At 40.2% G+C, this 11536-nt stretch overlaps 1 protein-coding gene across 4 annotated transcripts in view; it reads right to left on the bottom strand.

Annotated features, from left to right (window-relative positions):
* Positions 1-231: 231 nt before the first annotated feature.
* Positions 232-11536, bottom strand: part of Uap1 (UDP-N-acetylglucosamine pyrophosphorylase 1) — a 36695-nt gene continuing 25390 nt past the window's right edge. For 2 of the 4 annotated variants that reach the window (XM_028758787.1, XM_028758778.1), the window contains exons 6-11: positions 10355-10548; positions 9735-9875; positions 8632-8820; positions 7291-7341; positions 1655-1721; positions 232-805 (exon numbers count right to left, since the gene is read on the bottom strand). In XM_028758787.1, the coding sequence (XP_028614620.1) occupies positions 713-805; positions 1655-1721; positions 7291-7341; positions 8632-8820; positions 9735-9875; positions 10355-10548 (735 nt within the window). In that variant the 3' untranslated portion in view covers positions 232-712. The remainder of the gene's footprint in view (positions 806-1654; positions 1722-7290; positions 7342-8631; positions 8821-9734; positions 9876-10354; positions 10549-11536) is intronic. The other 2 variants (XM_028758797.1, XM_028758806.1) reach the window with 2 other exon arrangements.

Below are 11536 nucleotides of genomic sequence, written 5' to 3' on the forward strand. Positions count from 1 at the left end.
ACCACCCCAGCTGCCCAGCCAGGAACCAAAAAGGTCTCCAGCTGAGCCAAGTGCCCTTTGCAGCTGCGGAACACGTTTGGTAGAGAGCGGAGAGTGACAGAAGACAAAGTCCAACGTTGCTGCCTGAGGAAGAGAGCTGTGACTACATCCACTTGTTTTTAATGCATATCTCAAAACATCCCCTAAATTTTGTATTTTGCCAATAGAATTTTCTCAAGGTAAAAATAACACTGCAGAGACAAGAAGATAATTTTATTTTGCTGTCCAGTTATTTTCTTAAAAAACTTTAATGCTTGATAAAATAAAACAAAATTTTAGTACCATAGAAACCTTTTGACATGTACGATGACTTATCAATATGTACAACTTCAAAAACCAATGCTTCCAAGCTCCAAGGGAAGTCATGCTGAGAATCCCAACCAGATCCCAACTAGAGTCAGACTGTAGAAGTCTCCTGGACGGCCAATATGAGCCTTGACTCGGAAGAACTTAGATAGTTAAAAATATAAATAAGACCTTCAATGAGTTGAGAATCACCAAAAAAAAAAAACAACCTGCTTTTACAGGTGAAATCCAGTCATCTGGATCTGGGAAGCCTGTGTGGTTTATCAGATCCTCGCAAGCAAAATGAAACTCTATGAATGTTCAACCTCAGCTGTCCAGGAGAGGCCCCGCAGGTCCGCAGTTGACTCCTTAGGCAGCCCACTAGGATTCAGATGCCATTTTTCACCAGCTCATGAATTCCGTTCTCATCGATGATTAAGGGTGCATGGAACACTTTATCTGCCACATACCCTTCAAGGCCCTACAAGAGTGAAATGAAACGTGTCAGAGGGGTAGCAGGCCTTTGCCCCATAACACTGGCCTGGTAGCCACACTTAACGTTTACAGTGTTACGCCAAAAGCTAGTTAGAAAGTAAGAACTTAGAAGTCAAACATTCACTTCACTTGCTTTGTAGACTAGACTTAATGGCTGATTTATGAAATCATAAGACAAATGGAAAAAGAAATAAGAAAATAAAAAATGTTGGTTTCTTTCTTTTTGGTTTGTGTTATTTTCTAATTGACTATTTCTGCTGCTACAGCTAAACAATAAGTAACACCAGGAAAATGTGTGTCAGCAGAACAGTAGGGAGCTCCACTCCACAGTCTCCACCTATCAGAGCTAAGTGCCTGAGCAAAGCAGATCGATGCCTAGGAAGAAAACTTACACTGCATTTAAAAAGCAGCCAGCCAATTATAAAATACTTATTTCGTTTTTAAAAGCATTAATACATAGGCATTAATGGGTAGGTGAAGCATACTAAACGTTATAGACATCTGTTAATGGCAGGTAGTTCACTTATGGTATGGGTGAGACACAGCAGAAATGCTTAGGAATTCAGAAAACACATCTCCTCTGCTCACTCCGTGGAGGAACGCCTCAGGAAAACACTGCCTTCTCTGAAACAACTCTACTGCAACCTAAAGCAATGCCACGTCCCTGCTTCGTAAAGTTTATTTTAAGCTGGTAAGTAATAAATATATTCATAGGCTACTAAGTGCTGATCAAAGTGTGTGTGCTGTGGCATGATCCATATGAGCTCAATAACAGATGGACATCTTCAAATACTTATCACTTCTTGATGGTGAAGAGAAAGTGAAGCAAACTTACTTCTCCAGCATAAGAGATGAGGGGAGAGATTTCACACTGGATCGGTACATCATTGGCATCTTTCAAGCTAAGAAAAAATACATAGGCATGTTAAAAGATTCTGCTTCTGATGTTATTTGCTAGTATGAAAATACAGACCATAGTCTTCCTCTGAGAAGCTTGCAGGTAGCAAAATTCTAATTAAAGAATGGAGCCTACCCTGGAGCCTGTTCTCCACTAAATGTCCTGAGAGTTAACACACTATCATCGTCAGATACAAACTACTTGAACCAGTACCTGTAATTCCCCCAGCTCTTTATATATTACCCCCTTACACAGCCTCACTTCCAGTCTCAGAAAGTTCACTAAAAAGAGACTCCTGGTTAGACATGCACCATGCGCCAGGCCCACTGGTAGGTCTCTTGACTCCTTCACATCTATTTTAATTCTCACAAAGCACAACCTTGGAAGTCAGATCCTAACATTGACAAACACTCTAGAGTTGCACTGTCCACACAGCAACCAAAGCGCTACGCCAACTGAAATTTTCAAACTTCAGTTTCTTGGTCATAACCGTCACCGTCCAGTGCTCAGGAGCCACAGGCAGGTAATGACAACCACACTGGACAGCACAGACAGAGAACACTTCGTTCCTTGTTCTCTGATTTCCCAGTATAAGATTTTCTTATATCATCTAAGTCTCCTGTATTAGCTGATTTGTGAATATGTCTCAAACCTCAGTGTTACCAAAGGTGCCCTTTTAAAGCACTAGGGCAGAGAAGTACCAAGGCAAGACAGGGGCAAAGCCATCGTTTGCCGATTCTAGGTCACAATCTGATACTTTATAGATATTTCAACTTCTGAACTTCTATATAGTCTAACAACAGTCAATAAATAGTACTTTCCTTATAGTCAATCTCTGGAGAATGGTGCTATCTCAAGAATCTTGCCAACAGTTGATTCAGAATGCAAATCAATTAGTAGATTGCTTGCCTATCAGGCATGAGGCTCTGGGTTCAATCCCCAGTTATGCATAAATCATACATGGTGCTGGATGCTTGTAGTCCCAGAACTCAGGAGGCAGAGGCAGGAGGATCAGAAGTTCAAGGTCTTCCTTGCCTACATAGTGAGTTCAAGGCCAGTCCTGACTACATAAGGGTGCTAAAATGGCACTCTTTAATTGGACTGACAATCCACTTAACAGGGGGTAAATCATACCTGGAACTCAAAATTTAGTCAATCATCCAAGGCTAGTGAAGTCATGGACCTCAGAGGAGAAGCAACACTGACCATTTTACTAAACAGGCATAATTTCTAACTATATTCTAAATATCCATCCTTATACTAACAGATTAGCATAGCTCTCATCATTCTCAAAGAACAAACAAACAAACAAAAAACCTTTTTTTGCAACAACTGGTCAAAATACAGAGAAAAAGTGATTGTGGGGTACTCTGCCCCAGTTAATACATCTACAACTCCTGTAGCAAAGGCTCAGGGAAAATCTCAGAAGAAGAGGCTAAAAGACTAAAATCTAAAGAATCAGGACAACTGTGACATTGTGTCTCCTAGATATGGCAAGGAAGCTTCACCCATGATACTTGAACAATATGGCTGCCTGAACAAGGACGACATCAATAGATATGCTGACAAGAAAGGAGCGATCTCACCTGGCCCCACCCCCAGACAAAGAACTATAGGCAACAAAAGAATGCTAAGAGCAGGAGAAACAGTCTTTCCCAGGGATGAGCCCTCTAACTGATTATCCAATACCAAGTGGTCAACCCTAAAATTATATACCTACAAGTAACACTAAACATACTAGGGCAGAGAGGGCTGTATTTACAAATTTAGGTATTTACATATGTGTGTATAAATTTACATAGATATGTATATAGAGAGATACAAACATAAATACATAAATACATGTATACATAAATATATATACACATACATACATACATACATACATACATACATCAACAAGAGACCATGATTTTGAGATGAATCAAAGAGGGATGAGGGATGTGGGAGAGGTTGAAGGGAGGAAAGAGAAGGGGAAAGTGATGCAATAATATGTGAAAAGGATAAAGTAATTTTTAAAAGAGAAAGAAGGAAGGAAGGAAGGAAGGAAAGAAGGCAAGAAAGAGAAAGAAAGAAAGAAAGAAAGAAAGAAAGAGAGAGAGAGAGAGAGAGAGAGAGAGAAAGAGAAAGAAGGCAAGAAAGAAAAAAAGAAAAAGAAAGGAAAGAAAGAAAGAAAGAAAGAAAGAAAGAAAGAAAGAAAGAGAAGGCAAGAAAGAAAGAACAAAAGAAAGGAAGAAAGAAAGAAGGCAAGAAAGAAAAAAGAAATAAAGAAAATAAGAAAGAAAGAAAGAAAGAAAGAAAGAAAGAAAGAAAGAAAGAAAGAAAGAAAGAAAGAAAGGGAAAGCAGATGGAACATGACCGTATTCCGGGCATTTAAGGAAGCTGAAGAAACAGAACACTATTTATAGTCTCCAAGAGTAAATATTACTTATGTCATATGTCAGAATAATCGCACAGTGCCTGACAACATCTCTTAATTTTTATGGCTATGTGCCTTGAACCCGGTAGGCTGTGAGGAATGACTAGTCTCTCCTGCATGTGGACACTAACTGCAGCTGCAGGCCTGGGAGCTTGCTGGAGAAATGACTAAACCAATTCTGAAGAGAAATGACAGTCTAGTGTCAGTAAAAGAGTCACAGGTCTCCCCACATATCTGCCCCCTCCGGAGAAGCTCAGTCAGACTAAACCAACTATGGAAAATGAAGGTGTATCACATTGGTAAGACAAACAGAGCTCAGTTCAGTTAATCCCCCGAAGTATTCAGTCACTATGACAATGTGGTTTTGAACCCAAGAAATAAATATATAACTGGCCTAAATATGTAACTTCTGTTCTCACCCTGAAGTGATAGCCCTTGAATCCAAGTGAGAAGGAACTAAGAAAATGGACTTCAATAGGCAAATTGAGAGGCCCTGAAGGAGGGAAGACAGAAGTGGTCATCACCAAACCTCGACACTCAGCTTATTGGTGAGACAGCCTCATAGCCAACTGGCCCCTAATTCTCTCACCAAGCAAACTTTTAGTAGCTAACAGTAAGTTAAGATGAAAAAGAAAAATCCCACTTTAGTCAAGATTCCACATACTTGCTTCTATTCTTCAAAGTATCTCCAACCTATTTTTCTCTGTCTTACATAAAATATTTCCATTTTATATTTCATTTTTAAAATTTGTATTTATTATTGGTGTGTATGCATGTGCATGTGGGTAAAGTGCACAAGTAGGCTTGCCACAATGGATATGTAGTAATCAGAGGACGGCAACTTTGTGAATCCTTCATTCCAGGAGTCAAACTTAGGACATCAAACCTACGTGGCCAGTGCCTTTACCCTCTGAGCCATCTCGATGGCCTTTTATATCTCATTTTCAAGGAATTTTTTCAACTTTCTATAGGCATCTTTTGATACCAAAGATTATAGTAGGAATTACTTACAGGTCCATGGTGTCATTTGGTCTGATTATCCTAACATAAAAGGCAGTAGGGAGAAACACCAAAGAAAACTATTTAAGTAAGAATAATGTTTCTGAGTCTTAATAAAAATAGAATAATATTGCTTTTAGCTGTACAATTAAAAACCTGTTTCATTTTGAAGGTAACAGCTATGGTTCAATAAGAAAGAAACTCAGAGTCAAAGCAATATGTCTTAAATTATAAAAGTAGTTTGTCTACATACTAAAAATAATGAATGAGACAGAAAATGACAACAGGCTCTGTGACTAGCTCCCATGATGCAAGAAGTAACAGTTTTCTATGACTCCTGGAAGAAATTAGACAGAGCTATAGGATGAGGTCCCTGGTCTAGAGCGTCACAGTTGAGACGTACTGCTCAGTCCTAGTGGTGGAGGCACAGGGATGGAAAGTAGAATCAGGGGTAGCCTTACTTCTGAGACAACGTCCACCTTCAGATCCTTTTCCATGAACCTCATTCTCAAATTACCTGAAAAACTTTAAAATTCAAACTAAATCTAGTAACCTTTAAACGTATTTTTAAACTTGTATTTTATGTGTTCAGGTGGTTTGTCTGTGTGTGTCTTTGTACCACACGCATGCCTTGTTTCCAGTACCCAAGAAGCCCAGAAGAAAGTACAAGATCTCCTGGAACTGGAGTTACAGATAGTTGTGTGTGCTGCCATGTAGGTGCTGAGAATTGAACCTGGGTCCTCTGCAAGATCAGTCAGTGCTCTTAAACATTGAGCCATCTCTTTAGCCCCTAAATCTACTAACTCTTAAAGGGGAGCAAAAACATCAGCTGACCTTTTAACTATAAAGATAATAGCAAAAGTAATATAAATACCACAATAAAAAATCTTGTCACTCGGGATAGGTATGGCCCTCATGCCTCACTGGACAACGACAGGGGGACTGGAGCCATTACAAGGTCCCCTTCAATTACTGGAGGTCAGGTCTCTATCCCCGCCTTCACAAGATTAGAATTGCCACAGCCCTTCTATACTTAGAGAAGGGAGGAGATGTCAGGGGCAGCCCTGCTTACACACTGAAGGCCTAAAATCAGCCATAGGCCTAAAATCAGCAATAGGCCTGTCATACATGTATACTAACACCAAGTCTTGGGTCTCTGTAAAAAAAACATTGAAACAGATGGCTATAAGCTATTGTAAATAGGCAGCTTTTATGGAAATTTACAAGCCTGAGCAGTCATAGACCTTGTAAATAGATAGCCTTGGCAGACAATACCAACTTAGATAAGGTCAAGTGAGTCATAGGCAGAGTTGTAGTGACCTATCCCCTGAACCTTCACCCAGCCGATACCCAGTTCTGAAAGATATCTGTATTCCCCCGAACACTCACACTCCAGTGTCATCCCCTTCCCCACATCCTGCCTTTCTGTGTTTATAACCCCTGTGTGAATGAACTACGATTTGAAAAAAATAAATAAATTATTAAAAAATAAAAAAATAAAAAAATAAATCTTGTCACAAATCAGGTGAGAGAGGCTGTGCTATTTCTAGCTATAAAATGGCCTGCTGAAAAGGATCAACAAAAAGCTATATGCTAAATAACTCAATGATGAAAACAGTTACCTAGCCATATATGGTGGTATGTGGCTATAATCCCTGCACTTGAGGACACACAGGAGAACAGAGTTCCAGGCCAGACTTGGCTGAAAACTAAAACCTTTCTCAAAATAAAAACAAAGCAGCTGTTGAGTATCAGGAATAGTCTACCCCATCCTGACAGCACATATATTCAATTCAGCAAAAGACACTTGCAGAATGCTGTTCTCATCTACCTTATGCTACACAGTTTGTCGGGATCCAACTTTGTTCCCCCTGCCTGCCGCCTGCCCTGGATCCCACAGCTCTACACATCACTGTGGGCTCAAACACCCGAGCTCCGATTCTTTAGGAAAGCATGCTCCCACTTCCTGCATGCACAGAGATTCTGAGTTAGTGTTATCCAGATAGTTACCTGCCACCAGGAAAGCAGTGCACCCACACACCAGAGCTTCAATCATCCTCCCCCAGGTCCCCAGAACACTAAACTACAATGCCAGTTAGTATGGAGAGAAGCACAGCCCCATCACCATGCACTGCAAGCAGGCTGGTATATTTACTTGTGATTGACATCAGCTGTGATGGCCTCTGACTTTCCATTTGTAGCACTGCTATGTAGGAATAAATAAGCATTAATGGGAATGGAAACAAATAATAATGATGAAGTGGAACTGCAAACTATACTCAACCGAATGCTATGTCCTTGTAGTGAACCTAAGTCTGGCAAGGTAAGCAGTAAAAAATAAATAAATAAATAGATAAATAAATCAAAAAGCCAAACTCAATCGAAGATGAGCATGAGAATAGTGTGACATGTCACAGAGCAAGCTTGCTGGGAAGGCAGAGCTTGCCTAACTGGCCTTGGACTGAAAGACAAGCTAGCACTGTTCCTCCTAGTAGAATCCGTCATGGGACAGTGCACTCCATGCCCAGTGGCCCAGTGTTTGAGGCTTTTTAGCACTTTGGTGCATGCAGCCAGAATGTTATCTCTTAAGAACAAAAATTAAGCCAGGTGGTGGTGGTGCACTCCTTTAATCCCAGCACTCTAGAAGCAGAGGCAGGTGGATTTCTATGAGTTCAGGGCCAGCCTGGTCTACAGAATGAGTTCCAGGACAGCAGGCCTACATAGAGAAGGCTTGACTCAAAGGAAAAAAACAAAAACTAAACAGCAAAATAATTCACCTAAGTACAAAAACACAAAATATTTAGAAAGGGATATTTCTAGGTGCCAGCAACTTTTATTATAAGATACAGGATTTAGGTTATAAGTGTTTTATCTGAAATGAGAAAAGCTCCAAGTGCCTTTTTTATTTATTATCTAAAACCCAGATTACTTCTGAGGTCTGCGGATCAGAAAGTGTAACAGGCATTCACTTTCCTTCAAGGCACCCTCACTAGTGCCATGGTAAAAGCATGCGTGGCACAGACAGACTGTAGGTAAGGAAGGTCTTGTAAATAGACATATGGCAGCAGAAACAACTTCCATGTTTAAGGACTTTTCCTGTAGTACAGTATATTGTAAATGGCTTTGGTCACATGACACACTGAAACCATCTGACCATTATTTAGTACAAATTATTTCATTGACACAATAAGGATTTAACAAAAAACAAAAAACAAACAAAAACAAACAAACAAACAAAAACAACAACAAAAAAAAAAAAAAACAGAGAGCTCTTCCAGAGCTTTCTCTTAAAGAGAAGTGAGGCTGGCATTCTCTTCGTAATGGGCAAAGCTACGGTCACTTTACATCAGTAACTACTTACACAAAGCTACTTTAAAAATAAATAAATAAATAAATAAATAATAAATAAACAAGCAAACAAGGTCTAGGGATACATCAGACAGAAAAGGAAGAAGCTCAAAGCAGTACACACACAAAAGCAAAGGCAGCTACTTACCGGGGTATGGCTGGGAGGCGGGAGCCATTTTCATCTATGAAGTGTCCCCCAGCATTAAGGACCCAGCAATGGTGAAGGGACATCAAAGCATGCCTTGCAGTGGTCGGGTTGTCCTTCCCATTCTGACTGTCTGCATTCTTGAGCGGGGAGAACTCGTCTTCCCGTAATACTTCATACACCACAAACTTCCTAGAGTGGAGCCACAGAGACTTCATTCATAGGCAATAGAACTATCCACACAGCCCCACTCCTCCCAGAGACTTCATTCATAGGGAATACAACTGTCCACACAGCCCGACTCCTCTCAGCATACCTAAGTCTGTGAGACTCAGTGACAAGGTTTCTTCAGCCAATTTCAAGTGATCACAAATAATATTTATCACTAATCCTAAGAGAAACAGAATTTTTTTCTCCTTTGAAAAACATAAACTCTTCCCACAACTCTCATTTTAGATGAGAAAGAGAAAACTTTAACGTGCAAAGATCACATGTTTTGAGAGAGGCATTAGTAAAGCATGTGGGAAACAGACAGACTGACACCCACAACCCAAGCTTTTAGAAGGTGGAGGCAGAAAGATTGGGAATTCAAGTACATCCTGGCTACAGAGCCTGGCCTACATGGACCCTGACTGAAAACAGCAAACAAAACAGAAAGGGGAAAGGAAGGAAGGCACCCAGTGGTGTAAGGATGATGTTAGACAACCAGCCTGTTCTCTTCATTTTCACACTGGCTAAACTCTGAGACATCTGTGTCAATGTGCAATGTGATCCTTACAGTTCACTGAACATCAGCAGGTCAGTTATGCTAAACAAAATTGGCCAACTATTTATATTAATCTCTTTAGAGTCTCAGTAAAAAACAAATGACTTGAACAGTTTTGTAAAAGACCTAGATAATGCCAGTTGATCTTTGTTTTTTAATTGTACTTTCAGGCAACACAGACCACAGCTCTGGAGTAGCGTTAGACTGGAGAATGACTCGTGATCAAGATGTCTGGCTGAAACACACTACCACATGATTCCTAGCACAGCTTCTTGGGTAACAGTAAAAAGCAGCATTTCACAGCATATATTTGATCCTACTGGTGCTATTCAAAGCATACTTTGCAAACTGGAAGATGTCAAAGACAAATTTTTCCATCTTTATTCCATTTGGCTTGTCTGGCTTAATTAAGTGCCCCTGGGAATCCACATAAGGAATCTTCTTCTGAGCCACATGGTGCTGCAACTGAGGTTCGTAAACACTAAGAAAAAAAGGGGGAAAACATATAATCATTTTTCAATTCAAAATGTAAAAAATAAAACAATGAAAACACTCAAGCACATGTGTATCAACAAGCAGCACTGAAACTTTCCAAGTGAAGAGCATTTATTAAGTTTCAGTTCATATGTAAATATTATATAATTAGATTCCTCCTAGAAAATTTAAATAATGATTTCTACATTAAGAAAAACATTCTAGACCTGGCAGCGCATGTCCAGCACTTGGAGGCAGGAAGACTACACAACAGGGAAAGCCTGCCTCACAGACCGGCACCCGACACAGCGACAGCTCAGGAAGAGCAATCACGATCTGGGAGCTTTCCCTCTGAGAACACCGATCCTCAAGACCACACATGAGTTCTGTGGAGCAGGCCTGGGGTTTCTACCCAGCTCCCCAAAAGGTTCAGTTTCTAATTAACAACAACAATAAAAACAATCAGGGTCCCTATGTTGCTCATACTTGACAACATCTTTCAGGAATGGGACAGTGAAGAAGTGATTGGCAATGTTCCCTGCGTTGAACAGCAGCCGTCCATCCGAGCTTCGCTTCTGAGCTGTTGCCAGAGAGATCTCGCTGTATTCCACCACCTGGTACACTCCGTCCACCCGGCAAACCACTCCAACTGGCTCCGTCGGGTTTGTCTTCTCTACCACCTGCCCATCAAACAGACAACAGCAAGAAAAGACATTTAATTACAGGCTCTTTTGGAAACATGCCATATAAAGGCCACCTATACATTTTGCTTATGTCATCTTTAAATTCAAACAAAGAGAGGATGTTAACTTAATTTTTATTAAAAATTAATTATATTCCTTGACAGACTTCTTTTCAATCAGAAATGAAGGAGATCATATCCTTTCCTATACATCACAAACCAGAGCAAACACAGCACTACTAACACACAGCCCAGAGGAGACCTGGGGACAGGTGAGGGCTAGATGAAGAGTCTTCCCCAAATATCATGCATTTCTAATTTAACTTATCCTTAACCATACTCAAATACTTAGAAAATAAATTAAATTTCTCTGAGCATCTTAACACAAAAGCTGCAAGGAAGGCATTCTCTTTTTTTCTCTCTCTTTCTTTAAAGTGCCCAGATTATTGCTCCATTTGAATTATTTCTTGAATTTTCAGTCAACAATCAAGTGTTTTTTTTATTTTTCAGAAACCTAGATAGATAAAGAAAGGTAAAGCAGGCAAGTCATCCAACTCCCACTCCAACTTTAATAAGAATAAATGTATCCATTACATCCTGCCTTATCCACTCAAAGTTATCAATTTCATGCTGGATTTCAATTGAAGTACAAGAGTCTGTGCCCTTAAATTTTATGAAAACCAGTGATTTGCTCATTTAATGATGGCTGAGCTGACAGGAGAAATGGGGAAAGAGCGTCTATCAAATTCCAGGGCAGAAGGGTGGTGGTGCCGGGCAGTGGTGGCGCACGCCTTTAATCCCAACACTCGGGAGCCAGAGGCAGGTAGAACTCTGAGTTTGAGACCAGCCTGGTCTACAGAACAAGTTCTAGGACAGCTAGGGCTACAGAGAGAAACCCTGTCTCAAGAAAGAAAAAGAAAGAAAGAAAGAAAGAAAGAAAGAAAGAAAGAAAGAAAGAAAGAAAGAAAGAAAGGAAGGAAGGAAGG

The sequence above is a fragment of the Grammomys surdaster genome, unplaced genomic scaffold, assembly GCF_004785775.1.
Source record: "Grammomys surdaster isolate TR1022 unplaced genomic scaffold, NIH_TR_1.0 130, whole genome shotgun sequence".
Taxonomy (NCBI): domain Eukaryota; kingdom Metazoa; phylum Chordata; class Mammalia; order Rodentia; family Muridae; genus Grammomys; species Grammomys surdaster.